Genomic DNA, 24,159 nt, shown 5'->3' with positions numbered 1-24,159 from the left:
AGTACGGTTCTCTACCTTACCATCACAAGCACAACCAAGTGTTACATATCTAACATCCCATCATCTTTCATTTTACTTATTTGTGTCACTACATCAAATCCAGTCTGTTTTCCATATTGATTATAGTAGTCAATGAGTTCATGCTCAGTTTTAAAAAAAAAATCCTTGACGTTGGCTCTAAAATCCCATCATCATCATTTCTCGGCGTTGGCTCTAATATGGGTACTTCCAGTATTCCCCAAATGTATAATTGAAGTAGTTGTATTGGCCTCATCTACATGTTTCTCTCTTGAATAATCGGCCTCTGTCACCTCCTTAAGATTATTTGAATATCCCGAATAGGGAATTGGAGGTCCAAAAGGACATGAGATTTGTGGCGCAAACGAGACTCTTGTAAGTTCCTGTCAGTTCCTGCAATTTACAATATCAAATCATAAATATACCCTCGACAAATCCCTTGGAACATAACTACTTTGAAAATGAGATTTCTCCATATAAAAAGGTTGGCATTTGGACACGATGCAAAAAGTGGAAAATATGCAGGTGGTATAGTTCCATGGTACTATACATATAGCTATACGTTGACCAATCTAGATATAATAGCCTTGATATTTCCTGAAATAATACTGACTAATGATTTATAACAAAATTATAAATCAAACCAATAACATGGCTTTCGAATAAGATAATAATACCTGATTGAATGTAGCAATGTTCGCCGGCATTGCATCAGTGTGGGCAGGCATTACATCAATGTTGGTAGGTCTTGGAGCAATGTTGGTAGGTCTTACAAATGTGCTTTCTTCCAATTTTCCCATCGAGTTGTACACCAAGAATATCTATTTAGAGTACAAAACTAACATCAAGAATGGACCAGTGAACCATCTTGATATATTTAAGCATAAGAGGAAATTAAGAAAAATAAGCACAACAGGAAATATACAAATTATAAAGAAAATTATAGCTGCTGCATATTGACATAGAGCCAAAAAAACACTATACAAATAGAAAAGAGAGTGCAAAATGCAGCGATTGGGAGCTGAAATTAGAAGGTGAGAGTAACGATTCCTTAGGTGGTCGACGATTGACGATCGACGGTGGTGGATGAGAAGATCAAGTCGATGCCGGCGGACGGAGCTTGAAGTAGATGGATTAGTGGTCAAACTCAAGACGAACACACCAATGGATCGGTGGTCGATGGTTGACGGTGGTGGATGAGGCCGACAATGGTGGAGGACATGACCACTGTGACTTTGTCGGACACAAATTGAAGAGAGGATGGAAATTTTTTAGATTTCAGATACTACCCATTTCTTGCTATTTTGACAGAAGATGGAATCAGGTGCAGTATGGTCATTCATACAAGAGACACGTATGCAGGACTGCAAGGGGAGTCCCCATTCGGGACGGTACATAGACATACTCTTAATATATATATATATATATATATATATATAAGTACAAACAAGAGTGCGAATTTATTTATTTTTTCTTTCATTTTTTTTAATATTTTTTTAACCTCTTTAATCATTAAGAAAATAATAAAAAATACACAATTTTATTAATAGTCATTTCTTGAATCATTAAGTAAAAAATAAAAAATAAAAATAAAAAGAGATTGAGTAGAAACTCTGAGTAATAATTTTGAGGGACTCCACTAGCATTTTCCTTACAAACAAATATGAAGGATGGTGTGTACAAGTTACAACTTTGGGTTTATATTGCTCGAATTACTTGTTGGGTTTATATTATTAAAGCTGTTTGAACGAACTATAATCTTAGGAAACCAAAAGGTGTGAACTACTATTCGAATTATTTATGAATTTGGTCAAACATTGTATTGTGAATATATGAACTCCATGTTATTTAAAATACTTTCAAAACGATTGCGTATTCAAACCAGATTGCTCTTATTCAGTATTATGGGCCACGAATTTAGTTAAAGCCCTTATGAAAATCTCTAGTTCTCAACCTGACAGCCCTACGCTCTAAAAGTTGTTCTCTGTAAAAAAAAAAAAAATCACACGTGCCCGGACCCTTCTCTCTATAGCTTTGCTTTCTCCTTAACGCTCTCTCGCTGTCCCTGCAACACTGCCGAAGATCAACGTCGTCGCTCACGCTGTCCCTCCACCTTCAAGCAAGCTCTGCTCCTCTCTGCCTCTCTCGCTCGGTTCTTCCGGCCGGAAGCAAGCTCCCGCTATCTCCCTGTCTCGCACGGCCTGAACCGACGAAGACTAACTCTCTCACGCTCGGAGTCCTTCATCGTTGAGAGCCCAGGTGCTCTATCTCTCTCTCTCTCGCTCTGTCTCCCACCCCTCTGTGTGTGCATCGCCGCACCGAGGACCAAGTGTCTGTGTGCGTATGTATGGCTGTGCAACCAGCCGCACCACGCCCCGCTATGTTTTTCTTCCGTTTCCTTACTTTTTTCCTTGTCCCAGGATTGTGCGATTTCCTCTCTATCGGTTTGGCTCAAGAAGGGTCTCGTTGATGCCTGGAAATTTCTGGTTCAATCGGTATTGTTCTCTTCCTCTGATTCCTTATTTTCAGCAACTCAAGGAAGAAATAAATTTTTTTGGCATATTTGGTGGTTTTTTTGTTCTTTTTTTAGTTATTCTAATTTTGCGTTCTGATTGGATTTGCCGTGTTAGAACTTTGGTTGGTATGGATCTATGGGTCTTTGACTAGCCTTCTTTCTTTGTTCATTCTTTTGAAGTTTCTGACTACGAATTTTGGGTTGGATCTAGTTGCTTTGATGATTAGATTTCTGAATTTTCTCCCTCTAATTATCTGTGGGTATGCATGAAACATAAACAATTTTTTTTTTCTTTTTTAGGTCAATTTGTGTTCTCCGTATGGCAAATAAAAATTTATCTAGGAGTATAAACTATGATTGTGGAATATGCTGTGTTGATTAGATGAACGTAATCTGTGAGATGTGTAATAAAATCTACTGACTTAAATAGATTTTGGTATTTACTCATTTCTGCTCTATGTACTGAGCACAGTCTAAACTGTTTTTTGGCTTGTATACTAGAAGTTTTTGACTCGGTTCCTTTAATATCAGAAACTGAATTGCCTGCAATTATTGTTGCCTGCAAGATGTTTCTGAAATAGATTTTCATTCTGAGTTTGATGCCAAAGTTTGAGGCCAACATAACTGAAGATATTTGATCACTGCTTTTAGGGCTTCTAGTCCTAAAACTCTGGTTTACAATCAGTTTAAGATACTTTTCCTATGGAACGCAAGACCTAATGGAAGTCAATTTGGAACATCTTTTCTACCTGCCTTCCATAACGGGTGATTAATTGAATAAAAACAATCAGCACCTAAAGATCTTTTTTTTTATAGGTAAACAAGATTTTATTGATCATTAGGGAAGAGCCCAAGTACACGGGAATGACAACACTAAGAATCTCGTAGCAGCCATGTGTCAACATTAAAAAAATACCAATTTAGAGTTCTACGTACTTGGGTATGGCAACCCATGACAAACTTAAGGGATGCAAAGTGTTTTTAAGGGGTGGTTGTGTCCAATCATGGAGATCTTCATTAGGGGCGAAAGATGACATGGTATTCATATGAATCTTGGTTTTGATGAATTGTTGTGGGCTTTGTTTGATATTAGTGAACAAGTTATTTGATGAGAATGCTAAGTTTCGGTCATTGATTGCTTTTGATTCGTTGGGTTTTCATGTCTTCTGCAGAGTCTATTTCACTCTTTATGCCAAGAGGTAGTAGAAGAATCTGACTTCTATGAAACACTCTGCCAATCCCACAAAATCCTTGAAATACATGCTGCGGCGTTGCTGTTCACAATGTGAAAAGAAAATACAGCCTGATTTTATGTTATTATGCTTGTGTGTGTTGAAAAATCTTTCTTCAATATTAAGTTTTAGACCTGCATGTGATGGATATTTTGTTGGTTGGTTATGGTCTTTTATGTAGATGCCAGTTTTGCAGTATCTGCTGATCTTTTGTACATACATGCGTTATTTTTTTCTCGAAGGGATTACTAATTTTGGGAATAACATTGTGCATGATCACTTTTTCAGGACTTCGTATCTTTGCCTTTTCTTTTATTCATATGGCGGATCCGGGTGAAAATCAACAGCCTGAACACGGTATAGGTCCTTTTCTTTTGTGGTTTCTTCTCTTTGTTTGCATCCTCAGGAATTGGATCTTCTTGTTCCTCTTTTGTTTTTGCGGCTATTGGCTATTTTTATTCCAGCAATTTTTCCAATCCTTTGTATTTTCAGTCTGCAACTTCTTCAGGAAGCCATCACGGAACAAAAACATCAGAAAGCGAACAGTTGTTGAAGATGAAGAGGAGGATTCAAAAATGGAAACCTCATTCTTACAGAACAAGAAGAAAACCTTAAAGCCCGAGAGTAAGCTGTACTTCTCTACTGGATCCTCTAAGCACAATACATCAACGTCTGCTGAAGCAAAAAAGGAATCTGAGACACCAATTTTTCAGTTTGAGTCTTCAAAGGAAATTCAAGTTGAACATGATAGCAGAGCAACAGCGACGCTAGAAACTGAGACTGAGTTCTCAAGAGATGCTCGTGCATTGCGTGAGAAAGCTCTTAAGCAAGCAGATGAGGGTTTGAAGCGGAAAGGAAAGAGCTCTGGGGATGAAAAGCTTTATAAAGGGATCCATGGGTATACTGATTATAAGGCTGGGTTCCGAAGAGAGCAAACAGTTGCCAGCGAGAAAGCAGGTGGGGCACATGGGCCTTTGAGGGCTTCTGCTCACATAAGAGTTTCAGCAAGATTTGATTATCAGCCGGACATATGTAAGGATTACAAAGAGACTGGTTACTGTGGGTATGGAGATTCATGTAAGTTTATGCATGATCGAGGGGATTACAAGTCTGGATGGCAGTTGGAGAAGGATTGGGAGGAAGCAGAGAAAGCAAGGAAGAGAAATCTAGCTTTGGGAGTAGATGACGTGGATGATGGGGGTGCAGATCCTGGTGAGGAAGATGATGATGATTCTTTGCCGTTTGCATGTTTCATTTGTAGGCAGCCTTTTGTTGATCCTGTTGTTACCAAGTGCAAGCACTATTTCTGTGAGCATTGTGCATTAAAGGTACCTCATCTATACCAATCTATGGTTCTGGAGCATAATTGGTTTACTGTTTGTGGATTTAAGATGGCTTTATTCCTTAAAAGAAGAAAAAACATTGAATCATTAACAAAAAGCTAGGCAACCTTCCAAATTTAAGAAGAATCTTACCATACAAAATTGTGGTTTATGAAACATGACACAATATAGGATTGTGAAGAAGTTCTATTACCGCTTCTGTCCCCCAACACACACATGCATGCTTATGTACACCACTAAACTTGTAGATGAGTAGAGTTGCCATTTGAGGAATGATGTAGATTAATGATGCAATCAAGTTCAATGAGTGAATTTCACAGCAAAATGCTGATTAGAAGGGTTTCATTCACACACAAAAGTTGAGCTGGTTAAGTTTGAGGATAAATTTAGGGTTTCATGATTTGTTATTAAAGTTTTATGTTGGGTTTCAGTTAGACCTATTTTGCATAGGTCTAGAAGGAGAATAACTTCTGAACGGAGACTCCTATAAAGTGAGAATATCGGAAACCAGTATAAAGCTGACACGTAAGCGAGCACATGACCAAATTACACTCTGCGTAAACAGGAGATCTGCGTCCTCTACCTCTCGATTCTCTCTGCTCTCTCACTCTCTCTGTCGAAAGAGAAAACCTCTGCTCCCTCTCATGACCTGAGTACTGATCAAGAAAACACCTGACATGGAGAATCCACAGAGAGAGAGAGAGAGAGAGAGAGAGAGCGGTTCTGTAAATAAAGGGCATACAAATGGTTTATTAATAACTTGGATGTGGTTAAGAAATTGCGAAACGGAAATAGAAAAGATCTATTCTAGATTTTAGCTTCTCTCTGTTTGGTTCTCGGAGAAAAACGAGTAGAAAAGGAACGAAAAAAATTTACGAAAAGTCTTAAAGCCGCTGAAGGGGAAAAAACACTTTAAGTTTGATCAATCTTTTTCTGAGACACTTGAAACTTGAATCACATCTTCCGACTTCTTGTAAAGAAACTTAAAGCAGTGTATACCAAACAGTAAACTAAGATTGGATGTTTCTCAGATTTCTTCAACAAAACGAAAAACACAAAAGGAAAAATGCAGGTTTTACAAGTGGGAGCGAAAGAAGGGAAAGATCAAAAGAAAAATGGAAGGCAGAGACTTTGAAAACCCAAAGATAAAGCAAAGATAACACGAAATGGAGTCAATCCAATAGTGTTCTTCTTTTTATGGGTTTCCAGTTGCAGATCTAATAGGAATACAAACACCGAAGCAACTCAACCTGCTAAAAATGTCGAGAAATTCACTAAAACGGCAAAAAACTATAGCACAAAAAAAAATCACCTTTTTTTTCTCTTTCAAAAAATCAACTTGGAGATCTAAATTAAAGAAATATGACTTAGAAAATAGAATAATAAAAATAGAAGGAAGAAGTTTTGATGGTTTTACATTGCCTTTTGTGGTTTGGAGGGTGCAAAAGTGGTTTTGTTGTTTTGGTGAATACCTTGAACTGCTGCAAAGCTCGTACAACTTTCCTCTATTGGAGAAGATGATGAGAGCAACCTCGGCATCGCAAAGGATGGAGAGAGAGGGAGAGTAGCACGAAGGTGAGAGAGGGAGAGTCGTTTGGGAGGAATTACCGAAGGAGAGAGAGGAAATCGATTTGGAAGAAGAGAGAAAGAGAAACTCAATCGGGAAGGAGAGTCGTTCCGGAGGATGACCCTGTATGCGTCCCCACATGAACAATTGAGGAAGGCTTACGTGTTATCTCTCTATTGGCTTCCGATAAAACCACATTTTAGGTGTCTCCGTTTTGAAGCGTTTCTCGTCTAGAAGTGGGTTTAAAGATGGCCTTAGGGTTTCTTTTTTATCAGACACATAATAGTTGTCAAGTTTGTCTGAATAACTCTATGCTTTGGATTTTTCAACTTATTTCTCATTGCATTACTTAAAAACAGGTGTCTTCTGTAATTGATAGTTTTTATTGGAGGGTGTAATTTGGGTTTTGTTAGTTTCTTTGGGGTTTCAATTCTGAGCCAATTGCTTGTGAAGTTTAGACTAGCCTTGTTCTGCAGAATGTCAAGTCTGCAACTTCAGGCATGTGATCTAAGTGTTTGTTGGGTTCAACAAATCTTTTTTGGGCTTAGAATCCCAGGATCAACAGCTAAACTGATGCCATAAAATCTTTTATTATGAAGCTCTAGCAAAATTGATTAGGCAACTGCTGATACTGAACCTTTGAGTAAAACTGCATTGTTGTAATAACTCTCTTAATGATATATCATCATTTTGGTGTTTTTCTTTTTTGCCTTGGTTCTGTGCTTGAGCATCACAGAGTACCGTTTTAAAATATGTCCCTGTGATTACATAGTTGCCCTTCTCTCCTTCATTCAGTAGTGTAATTGAAATTTTGTTCTTTTCATATTCAGCATCATGCGAAGAACAAGAAATGCTTTGTCTGCAACAAGCCAACGCTTGGGATTTTCAATACAGCTCTCGAAATTCGCAAGAGGATGGCTGCAGAGAGTAAATGAGGGTTGCTCAATGGTGATCCTTGCTTTGTAACCTTGTTGAAATGAGCTTTTTCTTTGTTTGTTGGTTAGTGTTGAGAGAGAAAGTTCATTCATCGGTCTCTTTTTGTTTTTTCCCATCAATGTTCCATACCCTATCACAAATTCTCAATCAACTGATTATTTCCCTTCGCCTTTTTTTCTTTTGGCCTAAGTTATGACGGAGCTTTGAGTGAGCATGTAATACCCAGATACGTTTCTCTCAGAAATATCAAATGTTTTTGGTAAATGTTTGTCGATGTTGAGCAACACAAGCTACATTGAAAAGTAATATATTTGGCCATTTACATGAAACAGATGAGTAACACATACAGAAATTAGAGTAGGATGTTATCTATTTACAAGGAACACATGTATGCAAAACCGATTAGAACATGTAAAACTCCTCAATTCAATTTGCTGATTTGCTTGGTTTATTTACAAGGGTTGGCATCCCTGTGAATGTGTTTATCAAACTCCAGTCATTATCTCCTTGGTTGCTAAACTGCTGTTGTTCAATTCACTGTCGTGATTCCACGTGTGTGGAGATGGTGAAGTCAAAAGCGGCCACGGTAGGTTCTTCTGTTCTATTACTCTCCGAACATCCATCTTTGTACGTTGCCTTAAAACCCCGTTCACAGCCTTCAGGTAGTTGCTCGAGTCATGGTCTCTGAGGATCGTACCGTCTGAGCCGTAGGCGGTGGGATCGCTTAGTGTCTCTAGGGGGTGGGGACTATTTAGGAAGGCTGCAAGGGCATTTGTAGAGTATCCACATTGATTCTTGTCCAAGGCATATAGAGCACTACCTGGAGGGAGTAAAGGGTGAGGAGGAGATGACTTCTCATCAGGTTGCAGAATGAATAGTTTGCCCAGAGGAGAGTACAATAGTTTCTGCATAAACATGGAATAGGGAAAATGTCAGTGAGAAAACCAAAAATTCAAAGCTCCAAATTCAACATTTAAACAATTCCAAGATTATTAATTTTGAATTTGAACTGGAAAGATGATAGAGAATGATCAAGATGATGCTTACATTTTTTATCAAACAAGAATGCGAGCGAAAGGCGCCATTTAAACGCTTCAGGACTGTGGCAACATGGTTAGGGTAGTTGCAGGAAAAGGCTCTAGGAACAATATCTCTGTGCATCATCACACAGTGAATGTGGCTCTCATCCAAACCCAGCTCATCAAGTATGTTTTCGCCTCCACAGAACACAAACGGTGAGCCGAAAGTGACCACTGGTCGGAGAGTGGAGGGCTTGACAACCTTCCTGGTCAGTAGCATCAAGTTGACCAAAAGAGAGAGACTACCCCCAAGAGAGTGACCAGTAAATTGAAGTTTTGCACGTTCCCCATATTTGTTCAAGTGCTCAACTATTTCTGGCATGAATTGCTCATATATTCCCTTTGCAGCTTCATAAATTCCTCTATGAACAAGCACATCTGTACCCTGTATCCGCCAGTACAGGTATTCACAGTTGTGTCTCATTGTATGTATGGTACACGAATTAATAAACTGAGTGGAGGAGATTGTTACCTCAAATTTGGTTGGTTCAAAGAAAAGGTTTGCCTGCCAAGAAGCCAAGGAGTCTGATCCCTGCAATTCACAAGAAAAAAGTCTTCATTGTCGGATTCAGTAGTTATAAAAATAGAAAATCAATGGCCTATTGTTCTTCTGTGATGAATGGCTGAAGAAGGAATTACCTGAATCACAAAGCAGCGAGTGTACGTGCTTAAATCATCACAAATAAACCATTCACAAGGTGATGAATGGAGTGACTGAAGATCCTTTGCTGCCTCCTGTTTTTCCCTCTCTCCAGCTGCAACCACTGCTGTCATTGTTGAAGCAGCCATGCAAGCAGCCATTTCTGGCTTATATAATCGGGGTGAAATTTCTCCGTCCTCTTGTGGCTGGCCTCTGGTTGACTCCTCGTCATCACCCTCCTCCTGTGATTCAGAACCAAGGGACAAAAGACTCTTTGTACGAGATTGGACATAAGAAGCGGCTGATGCCGCAATCTCATAAGCAACAGATCGGTGGATAGGACACTTCTTCTCAGAGGCCACATCTTTCTCAGAACTGAATTCACTTGCTGCTTCTGAGGCAGCTTGGGGTATGGCAGAGGAATCCTCATCAAGTTTTGCTTTAATTGCGGCTGCCTCTGCTTTCTTCTCCAATGAAGATGTGACGAAATGCAGGCCATAATATTTTCTCAGATCTTTTGCCTGCATAGATCAGTGGGATCAAGTTATTTCTTTATACGAACCATACTTGACTATATATATATATATATGAAAAACAATCGAAGCAATTAACAAAAATTGAAGAAACCCCATCTGAAAGAAGCAGAATAAGGTACCTTGATCTCTGGTATCACATAAGCCATGTTGCACAAAAACGCAAACTGAGAAAACAGCTTTGTATCAGACCATGGCACTCGAGCCAGAAGTCTCGAGAATGATTCACGATTATATCTGACTCCTCCTCGGCCTTCGTCTTCTGAACTATAATCGACGGCACAACCGCCTTCATCTCCGCCACAATCACACTCACCAATGTCACACTCTTCACCAGTCACATCTTCATCCTCACCCTCATTATGCTGCCGATTTCTCCAATGACTTCTTATTTCCAGTAACCTCTCCATCCAATTCGATCTCTTTATCCCGGCCTCTCCTTCACCACACTCCACTGAGTCCTCCATTATATTCATATCCTTTTCCACTACATTCATGTCCTTACTTGTCTCCGGATCAAACAAAAATGATCGAACGGAGCTTGGGAAGATGGTACTAGGCAATTGAAATAATGGGAAAATTCCCATAGAACGACTGCTCTTGAGTTTTGGTTGTGTAGCAGTGGCTTGGATGCGATTGTTGGAGTGAAAAAAGTGGTTATCAGAGTAGGATCTTCGGATGCAGGCTCCATTGCGAAGGTCCTTGCTAGAGCGTGAGCGGCGAAGGCCCCTCATGTGCTCTTTGAAGAACATGTCTTCCGAGGCTGCAGCAACCCTTGGAGACGTTGGAATAGTCAATGAGGTGCATGCCATGGCTTGTAGAATTGAATATATATCTTTCTGCAGATTAATGGTAGCAGAATTCTTGCTGGTGCAGAAGCTTTGATCTTTACCACTTGGCCGGATGGACTGAATTAATGTCATCAAACTCTTTCAGAATAATATTGCAAACGATCCTGCAGCCACAAAGGGGGAGGAGTTCAGCAGAGAACTCAAAAATCCTTCGGATTTTTTTCATTTATTTTTGGTGGTGTTCTTGAAAGCAGATGGGACTTAAGGCGATGGTCCTTATAAGGACAGTATAGGGAACTACGCATCCCTTGATAACAACGAGAGAAACATGAATGAGAACATTAAATGTCAAAATTTGCAACAAGTCAGTTTACCAACAAAGTTGGACTCTGTACATTATAATTACAAGGTGGACACAGATGAAAGTGATTAATGCAACTACAAACTCCTAGCTAGCTGCATAATTCTTTAATCTTAATTTAGAAAAATACTATTTGTACTTAAAAGAAAAATTTACAAAAAATTTATTTCTCCACATGTATGTCAGTTATATACCTACTACTACTACGTACGTACTTTTAATTTTGACGTCCCAATGAATGCAACTTTTATGCCAATACTGAACAGCACATGCCATGTATCATGGATATCATCGTCGTTAAATTCAATATTACTATTCATTTCAGCTACTTCCTCCTCAAAATGATCTTTTGCCGTGTTATTATTCGACCCCAATGCAACATGCATGCATGCAGCTCACCATAATCTTACATATATACTTCCTAGGTTGTAATTCAGCCAAACATCAGAAGATCGAAGTGCCACGATCTGTTAATCTATTTAAACATAACGGGTTTTTTTTTTTTTTTTTTCGTTAAGTAATATTAGATACAGTTTTAAGAATGTAAATATCGTACATTGAGAACTGTTGCAGATACAAAGAGATTATACAAAACAAACCTGATGTAGTTTCATGAAATCTGTTAGATTTATTTTATAATAAAAGTAATTTTATAATTTAACGTATCATATCAATCTATATCAGTTTCTGGATTTACTTTTTATGACTAAAATATTTTTATTTTTTAAATAGAATACTGCGTGACTTACACGTCCTAGGAAGAGATTTTAAAATACGGTGAAGCAAAATTCATGAACGAGTTTTGCAAAGAGTTTTGAGTTCCATGCTCTCTATTAATTTCTCCGTTACTAATTTTCAAGAGTATTTTAACCAACAGATAAAATCCAAAACGCGCACAATATCAGTCAAGAAAGCATCAAACCCTCGAATTCTTAGCCTGTTAATTAGGTAAATCCATTGGCATAATTTTTTCCTTAAAATTTACGGACACGAACTGTTTGTTAGCTTGGAATAAGTAATATTCATTGCCACGCGTGCGTACGTACATCGGAAGTGTCGAGAATTCAATATTGATCAGGTCTTTGCTTAGAACCGACATTGTGGTAAACCAACCAACCAACAAACCAAAAAAAAAAAAAAACTTGAAAAGGTAGATTCCAATGCAAAGTAAGCTGATGCCATCTTATTTAATTTGATGAGACAAAAACAAGAAATAAAGAACGAGGAAGAATGATATCATCATTATCAGGGGTTTAACATGCAGTTATGGTTGGGATCCACTAAAATTTTGACCCACTTGCATGTGTGCCATGTGGAGTACTCAGATTATAATCATGTACGTAATCCCATGGCTTTTACGGCCATTTATAATTACCTGAAAATTAGATTTTTTTTTTCAAAATTCATTTTTTCCTATGAAAAAATAGGAATAATTATATAAATTTTAAACGACTTTTAATCCAGAAAAATACTTTGTTCAATTAAAAAAAATTCTTTAGGCATTGGCATATTATATAGCTTGAGATAGCTTATCACCTAAATTTGTCAATTTTCTTATATAATTGTTTCTAAAAAACTGCTTAATAAAAAAAATTATTTAAAATATTTCACAAATAATATAAAAGAAGATGAATAAACTCCAGATCAAAAGATTGTTTAAAAAAAATAGTAATTTTACATTCAACTGGCAATCGTTTTGGAAAAAAAATGATCGGAATTTATTATTAAAAAATTAATTTTTTTTATATGTATTTTATATTTTATTAATTTTTTTAAAATTAATTACGTGATAGTTGTATAATTTATAATTGTAAATATTTTTTTTAAAAACAAAAAAAACAAAAGTTATAATTGGAAAAAGTCATTTCCGTGTAAAAGTTGTGTACTCGTCCATCGAAGAAAGCTTGAAAGAACATATACATAAAGGAGAAAAGAAGAGTACTGCTCTGGTTAAAATTCCAAATCTTTATGAAAATGGATTCAACGGATAGACGCACGTTGAATCACAGAGAACCGTACTCGATCGGAGTCGATTGAATTCTTTCATAACATATCTATGTCCTCCACAGGCGGCCAATGCAATTATCGGACTTATTATACAAAATGTGTGTGTGTGAGAGAGAGAGAGAGAGAGAGAGAGAGAGAGAGAGAGAGAGAGAATGTAAATTAACCCTACCTGCAGTTCCTGAACATTAATTCTCAGACGAAAGAACCAGGCCAAAAATGGGGGAATAATAATGCAGGTTGCCTGCTGCGATCTCCAACCATGGAGGCTGTGTTTGGCCACCAAAAACGAAAAACTGCGGGATTCAGAGCATTCGATCAGATACAATCAAATACAAACATGAATCTCAGACAAGATTTTCTGAACTATATATCGTTGTTTAGCTATGATGTATCAGAGCAGTCGCTTCTCTCTCTTTCTGAAAGTGAGAGAGAGAGAGAGAGAGAGTGAATGAGATCTGGCTCTTACGAAGTCTATATATATAGAAATGCACACGCAGAGGTGGAATCGATCAAAGGATCGCAGAGAAAGAGCGCTAGAATCTGTTCACGTGGACGTGGAGGATTGAGGATTTCCATCCTGCACTGATGATTTTTTTTGGACGGAGATACCCCTGTGATTGAACTATTTGGAGATTAATCATCTCGTTTGACAACCAAATTAAAGTTTTTTTAACATCTCCAGTTTTCTTAAATGAAAGTTTTGGCTTTCCATTTAAAGAAATTATAGAATTTAAAAAAGAAAAAAAAAATCATCGATTCTTAGAAAATTTGGTTGTGAAATGAGATGCTAAGTAATAAGTATAATTTATCTTAGAAATATGCCTAGATAGACTTTACACACTGACGTTTCACTTTCATTTCTCAATGTCACGTTGGGAGCTCGTGCTCGAGAGGTCACAAAGTGTTCAAAAATACTAAGCATACTTACTAATAAACTGAAATAATTATCAATTAATAGATGACGTAATGACACATTAGTGTGTAATTTGTCTTTTGTAGATCGATGTTGCATCTAAACATAGAATGTTTCTTCATCTTAATATTAATCGATTTCGAAGGAATAGATCGAGTTTTCTTTCAAGTTCCTTATATTAATTTGTGAGGTATCTTTTAAACGTGTGAGGAAGATATGTTTTTCTAATATCACAGCATACTTCTTATATGTTCAACGAATGCTAGTCAAATCTATATGCTAGAATATGTAGAATAAATTTTCTCTAACTCAATTTTTTTTTTTTAAAAAAAAAATGATATAGGAATAATATTTCTAAGAACTCCAAATAATAAACCTTCCGTTATGATAATATAATTGATCATGATTTTATACCAATGGGTCTCATCAATATCCAACCTCTGACCTTCCCATTTTATATTTTCTGATTAAAATAGTGTGGGCATCGACAAGAAACTAAGGGTTTAAATGAGAATCAATACGAAAACCGAAAATATTAGGTGGGTTTTGCATATAATTAATGCCATTATCCATACTTGTTGGCAATGAGTCGGTCACTCCTTAGTGAGTGTCAAAATCAAATCAAAATGGTACAACGTACAGCAATTAAGTTGCGGACGGAGTGGCTGACAATCTTCCCTTTTAAGCAAACTCATTCCATAATTACTACATAAATGTCTATAGAAATAGGAAAAATCTTCTAGCAGGCGAATGCACATACCAAATCGTACACTAATATTAATATGTAAGATATTCGTTTAATATAACGGTATAAATTAAATATGAAAATAATTTTCGTGAGATAAATGACTTTATTCTTTTCTTAAATTTTTTTTAATAACAAAAAAATCATATAAGTGTGGATACGTAATTTAGTACACCAAATTGTTTGTACTTAACAATGTTCTTAAAAATAATAAAGAAAATGAGAAATGGAGCAAATTCTTTTGTTATTAACATATTAAAGACGTATATTTAACAGCAGTAATATTATGTATAAGTTTTAAATAGATAAATTCCGTACAAGTTATTTATAAAAAAATGGATCAGACTAATAAAAAATAATTTTTTATACTTTTTCTTAAGTATAATCTATTTTTTTATAAAGACTTATATAAAAGTTATTTATTTGATATTTATACAAATCATTTCTCATTTAACAATTTGTATATATATATATAAATATAAAAATAAAGATGTTGGGACTAAATTGAATAAACATTTTTCTCTAGTTTAGATAAAATGGAAAGTATTATTTAGTTTATTAACGCGTGTCATAAACGGAAAAGATGAGGGGCATTGTAGTCATCAGGGTAGAAAGAGCCCACCGATTTTTCTTTTCCTTTGTGCCAAGGAGGTTGAGGGAGGGCACTCGCGTAATTTTAAAAAACATATTGTCGTGTTGTTCACAGTAATTAAGGTGAGGTGAGAGTGTTCAAACCAAATTGTAAAAGTCTTTAGGCCAAGTGTGCGGTTGCATGAATTTGGTAATGCCAATACCCTCCACATTTTCCCGACAAAGCTATTTTCCCCATGGGTGCACCATGAACAACCCACGTGCCCATCTGTTTTATTTCCTCTAGTGCTCGAAAACATTGAAGAAAAAAAAACACCCTCGATTAGAAAATGATAGTGTTATAATAACTTTTACATAATTAGACATTGAAAAAATGTTTTTTTTTTAGTACTTTTGACTTGTTAAATATTGTCGAGAAGTGCTACACTTATAAAGAGATCTTATAAAACTAAACTTACAAATTAATATAGTTTCATATAATACATTAGATCTACTATATAATAAAAGTAATTTTATAATCTAATGTATCAGGTTAACACATCAATTTGTAGATTTGCTTTTATAAAATCTATCTATAGTTAAAATATTTTTCTTAAATTGTCAAGTAATGTGTATGAAGGGAGAGGTGTTGCTCTTAGGGTAGGGTGTGTTTGACACCCTTCAATTTTGACTCGCCACTTCAACGTGCTAATGATTGATCTACGAGAGGCCCAACTACACCAAATTTAACTTTTTTAAATGGAAAAAAAAAAAAAAAAATCTAAAATCTAAACCTTAAACTCCTAAAGACTCTAATATCAAATATTTTTAAGACAATCTGTAATACTATGCGCCGAAGATGGCAGGAGGAAAATTCTTGTTTTATTTATTAAAATTTAATTTAATTATCTTAAATTAATATGATAAAAATTCTAAGTGTATCAAATAGAAATGTGACACAACAGCCAAAACAAAACGTACCCTAAAAAATATATTCAAACTTCTCCAACTTTTACAAACTTAAACACTAGATCTCAAAAATACTCTCAAAACTTCTCCTAACCAGCATTTCATAATTGTAAGAATGAATAGCCTTACATCAAGCAATGGATGATACTTTATTTAAATAGCAATTACAGAGAAGTAAACATGATAGAAATATACATTTGGTCTAATTAGAGGTAGCAGATACGCTATTTACACATGATATGCTAAAATGGTGCACGACTGGTATCACAGAGGAGGGATTATAGCGACTAGTGATACAGAGCAATTGCAACAGCAAATCATGCAAATCATGGAGGTGTCTCTTCAATAATCTCTTAGCAAATACTAATCTAATCATTAGCATGAGATCATATTCGTTAAAGAAAAGGAGAATTAGGTCAATAATCCCCTATATCTTTTCTTGATTGAAACTACCCCTGTATTATTATTTTAGAAATAACCCCTATGCTACGACAAGCTTGAAATTTTTGCCCACTATGTTACTAATTTTGTCCAGCTTACTTGATTGAAAACATATATAAGTCTATTGTTAGATTTCATGGAAACATACACAACGAAATAAATACCTTAAGGTTAATCTGTGTAGTTGTTCCACGAGTGAATCCAAGGTTCAAATCTCTATTCGATCCGAGTTCGTCTCTCCGGTGTGTGTGTGTGTATGCTACGTAAATAAATCTAGAGACACACTCAAAATGCCCACAACCTAAGACCTTTTTCACAGAGAATCAAAATTTTGAAATAATATTCCTAAACACTAAAAAACATGTGTATCTCGAAAATGGAGGACTGATTTTAAATCAATCCTCGTATGGTAATAGTCAGTTGGCCTTAGAGGCCAACCTTCATTGCTCCTCCATAACTCCAGGCATAACGTCTAGAGTAATGCCATACATTATTACTCCATTATGCCTAATATCCCAATATGGGAAGCATCAGGGTCATGCCCATTAGGGGCGCTCCTGCTTTATTACATCTCCTACTCATACACAATGTGCATGCCCCATACATATATCTCTAATTGTCTTCTCTATCTCTTCATACAAACAAATGGGTTGTACAACCATGAGTATTCTTGAAAAATAATGAGTGAGAGCACTATACCAAATCTCTCCTAGAGAAGACTAGCATAACATCCCTAAAGTGTCTCATATGCCCTAGACTCATTCGATCACATCTGATCAAGCATATTTGATCCCTCTTGAGTTAAAAAAAAAAAAAAAAACTCAAAATTATGTTTCATTGCTTCTAAGTCATCGCGATGTGTTCACAAAAATTTTCACTACCAAATTGTAGTGTTAAAGTTTGACGTCAGCAAACACAACTGAGGATGCTTTGTCGAATACTCTTCTCTTCGCCCTCATGTCACTCAATTTAGTATAATTGCTTTCCCAGTAATACTTCTTTAGACCGTATCAAACATGATTAGAGATACATGCTAGAGTAGTAAACATTAGAATTTCCATCTTATCACATTGTCAAAGGTCAAGAAGGGCACTCAAAAGTAAAAAATAGGACTCACACAGTGAAGAAATAGGGAACCCCTCATTCACTTCCATATCTAGTCACATAAGTATATGTAGTATGACATATATACTACAGTGAATCTCTCTGTCTTATAGGGGTGTAGAATCAGACTGAATTTTTTTTTTGATCCAGTCCGAAATCCGGAAATCAAGGGTCAATTTGGGCAGTTAGACCCGGGCGGGTAAGATATACTCTTATCTACCCAGAATCGGTTACGGATCCGGTTATATAACCAGATATTCGTAACCATTCTTAATTTTTTTTTTAAAATTTGCAGATGCACAAAACGATGTTGTTTTGTCATCAACATACGAATTCCAACCCCTTTTTTCTTTTCACACTCTGTCACTCATAGTTTCACTCCACTCGAAAAATCCGTATAACGCGCGTGCGTGCACAGGCGCACACACACTGTCTCTCTCTCTCTCTATATATATATATATCTCTTTCTCTTTCTCTCTCTATCTCTGCTCTTTCTGATTTGTGAATGTGAATGTCAATTTGTGCTTCTGTGTTTACGTTTGATTATGAGTGTTGGGTTTTAGTTAGAGGAACTGGATTTGTTTGTATGGCTGATTTATATTTCGTGGGTTGGAATTTTGTTGGTCGACTAGTGAATAGTTAGAGGAACTGGATTTGTAGATATATATGATATTATGCATGATTAATATACTGCAATAATACAAGATAATAAATGTTAGAGGAACTGTACTCGAATTATCGGCACTCCTAGATATTTGAAAGGGAAACTCCCCTCCATAAAGCCCGTCTGAAGTAAAAGCCGCTGCTTGCGCCTAGTAGGAATTTTAGCTGAACAATACAAAGTAGATTTCCGAACATTGATAGTTTGTCCTGACCACCTCTCATATTGAGTCAGAATTTGTTGAAAAACCTGCACAAACCTCTGACTTCCATTAGAAAAAACCATGACATCATCAGCATACATCAAATGAGAGACAATAGGCGTACCTCGGGCCTGAGCGAAAAGGCCAAACTGACTCTCTCGCACACTCCTATGGATCAAACGGGATAGGACCTCTTGTTGAATGATAAACAAATAAGGAGATAGATGATCACCTTGACGAAGACCTCGACCACCCGGAAAGAAACCCTTAACGGTACCATTCATCATGAATAGATGAATAAATCAAATCACAAAATTGAGAGAAAAAACCAAATCACATGAAAGCTCAAATCACAAAATTGAATAAATCAAATCACAAAATTGAGAGGAAAAACCAAACCTTCGTAAGAGCGTTATAAAAAACCCCCAGTCCACCCGATCATAAGCTTTCGCCATATCCACTTTTAACATAATATTACCCCTGTGGATCCTTTTATTAATAGAATGCACCAACTCCTGGGTGAGGCTAATGTTCTCAAAAATACTCATTCCAGGAATAAAAGCTCATTGCTCTAAAAAAATCAACAGAGGTAATATACCTGTTAATCGAGAGACAATAATCTTGAAGTAAATTTTATAAAACACAGAACAAAGATTGATAAGATGGAACTTATCAAAACCTGTGGGCGACTCCATCTTTGGTATAAGAACCAAATATGAGGTCGTGAAAAATTTAGGAAGATTCTTAGTCATAAAGAATTCCAATACTGCTTTCCACACATCAACCTTAACCACATCCCAACTGCTTTTATAAAAACCCGATCCAAACCCATCAGGACCCGGAGTACTATGATTTGGAATGGATGACAAGGCCTCAAACACTTCCTCTAGCGTAGGCGGGTGAAGCAAGGAGACATTTTCCTCCTCTAGTATGACCAGATCAATGAGCCCTTCCAGAATAGGTTGCTCTACGGGTGGCTCTCCTCGAAGTGAGTTTTGAAAAAACTCCACCGCCCCTTGGTGTATGCTTTCCAGACTCTCATGAACCACCCCATTCTATCTTATTTCCAGCACTCTTTTCCTTCTCTTATTAGCAAGACAAGCATGAAAAAACTTTGAGTTACGATCGCCCTCCAACTTCCATTTCAACTTAGCCATTTGTGTCAATCTCATTTCTTCCCAACGCCTCCAACCAGCTAGATCTAAGACTGCCTCATGTAACTCTCTCTCCAAATTTACCTCCCAATTCGTTTGAAGCTGTTGTTCAATCACCCCAACCTATTTTTCAAGGGCATCGATACGCCCCAGGGTGCGGACAAATACCCTTTAATTCCATTCCCGAAGCATCACCATTGTTTGTTTTAATTTCTTGCTTAAAATCTGTAACGGAGAACCTTCCACCCGTAAATTCCAAGCAGACTGAACCCAATCCAGGAAACCATGATGATCCACCCACATTTGTTGAAAACGAAATGGAGCTGGCCCATAGGAGAAAGGATCTTTTTTGAAATCAATGAACATGGGGGCATGATCTGAAGTAGACCTCGACAAATAAGAAAAGATAGCATTAGGAAACAAATTAATGAAAGAACTATCCATTAGAGTGCGATCAAGCCGTGCCCACGAACGGGCCAAACCCGACTGCCCATTACACCAAGTGAAAATACTCCCTTTCATAACCATATCCATAAGACCCCCTTGATGAATCCAATCATTAAAATCATCCATAGCAACATTAGGCCGAGGTCTTCCTCTTTTCCTTGCTGAATCGTTCTGGATAATATTAAAATCTCCCACAAATACACAAGGTTTTGAACCCAAATTATTAATGCTGAGATCTTCCCACAGATATCTCCTTTCCACCCATGAACATTTGGCATAAATCACAGATAGCAAAAACTTCTCCTCACCATCACCTACAACAACTGAAATAAATTGCATTCCCATCCTGGCAACTTGCACCTTATAATTACTACTCCAAAAAATCCATATTTTTCCTCCTTCCACCTCATTTGAAATAACCTTATCAAAATTTAGACATCTTGCCAATTTACGAGCACCTTCTAAATTTTGAAAAGGTTCTAATAGAGCAACAATTTTCAATTTGTATCTTCCAACCAATGTCTTTAATCTACTTCTAGAGGTCCCAACCCCTCTAATATTCCATACCAAGATGGAATCAATCATTGAGCAAGATTGGAGTTTCGGGAAGGGACCTGAGAAGAACTTCGCATTTTAATAAACATTTTTTTCTTATACATTTGTTTACTCTCATTCACCTCAGATTCTGTAAGATATTCTTTATCCTATGAAAAAACCTCTGGATGGTGCTTCAATTCTGGTTCTGAAGAAAAATTTTCCTCCATCAGGATTTCTTCATCAACTTCCTCATCAGATTCCTTTTCCACCAATGGTTAATTCTGCACGATTATCGGAACATTCACGTCCTCAATCTGGGCCTCAAGCATATTCTAATTCTTATCCATAGAATGCTCCACTCGACACACACCCATAACATTCCCAACACAATCTGGATCATTAGCATTTAACACCATTTCATTTTCAGCCTCTGTTTCAGCAGATGGCACCAACTGCACCACATGATCTATCACTAGAGGAATTAATTTAGTCATCTGCACCGAATGATCTTCCTTCTCAGATATCAACTGCACCACATGGTCTACCAATTGCACCGGATTATCTTCCTTCTCAGAAACCAACTGCACCACATGATCTGCCGATGGAGGGATTAAGTCAATCATCTTCTCCACCCCTGCATCCTCTGTTTCCATTTCCATCCTCATAATATTTTCAACAATAGCAGTATTTTCCATAGCGACAAGAGGGGGAACTTCAACATTATCAGAAGCACTTGGCTCTATCTCCTTATCTTCTACCAGTTTCTTTGTCTTCGATTGGCCTTTTCTACCAACTCTACTTCTCCCATTCTTGCTAGCTTTCCCAAGATTAAAAATCCGCGAGTTATGACCATGCATATTACAAGAAGAACAATATGCAGGGAGCGTTTCATAAACGATCTCTTGCTTTCAACTCGAGGCCAACCCCTGCGCCCCAATCCAAAAATGAGTCAGGGGGGGTTTTGCAGCATCAACTTCCACACATAATCTTGCTCCATCTGTTCTCGTAGCACAACGAGTCAGATTATCACAACGAATAAACGTTCCAATGAGCGCCATAAGGATATTCAAGAAAGCTTCTTGATAAAAATTTGGAGGGAGACTCGGCAAAGAAACCCATACCGAAACCCTTGAAGGCTCTTCATCCTCATTAAAATCCAGTGACCATCTGAATGCACGATAAAAGATCCCATTAATCTCACAGACCTCCCGTGACAATGCATTGGTAAAGTCGGCTTCATTAGCCATACGTACAAAGACGTTGTGAGGTCTCCTTATTGAAGATACTACTAGAATGGCCGTAAGCCCCCATCGACTATGAATGAATGCACACACAACATCCAATGAAGGGAGATTCTTCAGAAACTCGAGCACGACATAATAGCAAAATGGCTCCGCTAAACATGCAATCTCCTCTTTGGAAAACTTAAAATAAACCTCTCCTTCCACCATCTTCGGAGGTCTGGGTGCAAGCACCATCTCAGGTATGGGTTGAGGGACAGCAGCCACCAGGTCAGCAAAGTAAGGCCGACCGGTGCCACCATCTGCGACTGCCATGCAGCCTCACGTGAAGGCCAAGAACCTTGCAGCAGAAAAAACCCTATTCCTTAGAGAGAAAAAGGGTAGAAATGAAAAAGCTGTGGCATGAAGTTAGATGGTTTCTTCCTCACTGGCAACACTTGATATGTTTAAAACATGTGCAAACGAGTTGAATATTAAGTGTAGCAAAATGGCGTGTCTAGATGTTTTTACTAGATGGAACTCCACATATCTAATGTTGAATGTTGCTAAAAAATACGAAAAAGCTTTTGTACTAATGGGAATGAAGGATGCACAACTTTTGGCACCTCCGTATAAGGATTGGCAAAGGGCTCGAATTTTTATTAAATTTCTAAATATTTTATATGATGCCACCTTGAAAATCACCGGCTCATTGTACTTGACCTCAATTATGTTATTTCAACAACTTTGTACAATTGAGCACACTTTGAACAAAATGTGTCTGAGTGAGGATGTTGTGTTGATAAGCATGACGTCTAATATGAAGCTTAAGTTTGATAAATATTGAGAGAACACAAATAGGATGAACATGATTGTTTATGTAGTTTTTGTCCTTAACCCTTGATATAAGATTATAGCATTGACATATTGGTTGAAAATGTGCAAAGGAGATGAATGGGGAGATAGAATTGAGGCCAAAGTGAGATTTCTCATGAATCGTTTGATTGAGCAATGCTATAAGTTTCATGGGCTAGGTAGTGGAAGATCAAATATTGGTCTTTGAAGTTCCTCAAGTATTATTGGTGATGACCCAAACTGTGGAGATTTTGATACAACTCTAGAGTAATATCTTGAGGAGCAAAACAATTCGGTATTTAGCTCGGAGGTAGATATGTAATTGTTAGATGTAATTGAACCAAAAACACCCGAGTTTAAGATTTTTACTTGGTGGAAGAGGAACTCATTTAGTATCACATCCTTGCAGATATTGCAAGTGATGTATTTGTCATACCTATTTCAAATGTTGGATCTGAGTCTGCATTCAGCACCGGTGGACATGTATTAGACCCTTTTCGAAGCTCATTAGCATTGGAGACTGTACAAGCATTAATCTGCACTCAAAATTGGTTGGATAGTAAACCAATTAATATTCAGAAGGTGGAGGAGCCACCACAAGAAATATGGTCTTTTGCCACAAATTTTTTTTTTTTCAAGATATCAAAGGTAAATATTTTTATTTGTTAATTTTGATTTTTTATTACTAATTTACCAATTTTAACTTAATTTCTACATTTTTTCTTCGTCTTAAGTAAACCTTCTCCTTCAACTTCAGCAACTTAAACATTCTTTGTTCGTAATAAGGACCGGGCCGGGGCTATTATGTTTTGTGTATTGTGATCGTCAGGTATGATTTTATAAGAAGACTTTAAAGTCTATTGATAGCTTGGTGATCTGTACATGCTTGTTGAAAATATAAAGAAAGTGGTAAATCTTATCATTATTCAGTAAGCATTGCATGCTGTATGAAATATTTGCTAGCACTTAATTTTTTTTATTGTAAATAAATCCCTTTAATCAATTAGTTGTAGTTTGTTCCTTAGAGAGTTGGAAAACATGATTATAATCTTACTTAAACATGTCACCAGTACCAAACAGGAGGGAGGTCTAGAAAGCTGAGTACAACTAGAACCCATCCAGTTGAATTAGATTCTGTGAGCAATGTATGCTTTTGATTGAATTCAGGACAACTGTAAGAAATCTCGACTTTTTATTGCTCTAGTTTTATTTGTTTACATGGCAAAACATTTGTGTTTGCTCTTGAACTTGACTCTATTACATCACACAGATATTGCTGTCCCATATGCTCAAAGTCGGTGATAGACATGCATGCCTCG

The 24,159-nt window shown here is 36.9% G+C and overlaps 2 protein-coding genes across 4 annotated transcripts; one reads left to right on the top strand and one right to left on the bottom strand.

Moving 5' to 3' along the window:
- Positions 1-1,912: 1,912 nt before the first annotated feature.
- On the top strand, positions 1,913-7,940 carry LOC108996460 (zinc finger CCCH domain-containing protein 1-like). Of its 2 annotated transcripts, XM_035691823.1 has the most exons (6): positions 1,913-2,277; positions 2,439-2,513; positions 3,706-3,818; positions 4,054-4,122; positions 4,258-5,093; positions 7,506-7,940. In XM_035691823.1, exons 4-6 carry the CDS (start codon positions 4,086-4,088, stop codon positions 7,608-7,610), a joined length of 978 nt encoding a protein of 325 aa, XP_035547716.1. In that variant the 5' UTR covers positions 1,913-2,277; positions 2,439-2,513; positions 3,706-3,818; positions 4,054-4,085; the 3' UTR covers positions 7,611-7,940. The 2 variants fall into 2 exon arrangements, with proteins under 2 accessions (XP_035547716.1, XP_018827922.1); XM_018972377.2 differs by lacking the exon at positions 3,706-3,818 and having other exon boundaries at positions 1,961-2,277.
- On the bottom strand, positions 7,903-13,472 carry LOC108996459 (phospholipase A1 PLIP1, chloroplastic-like). Of its 2 annotated transcripts, XM_018972372.2 has the most exons (6): positions 13,192-13,472; positions 9,986-10,818; positions 9,330-9,851; positions 9,163-9,222; positions 8,659-9,075; positions 7,903-8,516 (listed from the first exon to the last, which is right to left on the bottom strand). In XM_018972372.2, exons 2-6 carry the CDS (start codon positions 10,784-10,786, stop codon positions 8,097-8,099), a joined length of 2,220 nt encoding a protein of 739 aa, XP_018827917.1. In that variant the 5' UTR covers positions 10,787-10,818; positions 13,192-13,472; the 3' UTR covers positions 7,903-8,096. The 2 variants fall into 2 exon arrangements, with proteins under 2 accessions (XP_018827917.1, XP_018827918.1); XM_018972373.2 differs by lacking the exon at positions 13,192-13,472 and having other exon boundaries at positions 9,986-10,899.
- Positions 13,473-24,159: the final 10,687 nt, after the last annotated feature.

Source organism: Juglans regia, chromosome 7, assembly GCF_001411555.2.
Source record: "Juglans regia cultivar Chandler chromosome 7, Walnut 2.0, whole genome shotgun sequence".
In the NCBI taxonomy this organism is placed as follows: Eukaryota; Viridiplantae; Streptophyta; class Magnoliopsida; order Fagales; family Juglandaceae; genus Juglans; species Juglans regia.
This window is presented reverse-complemented; position numbering and strand designations above follow the sequence as displayed.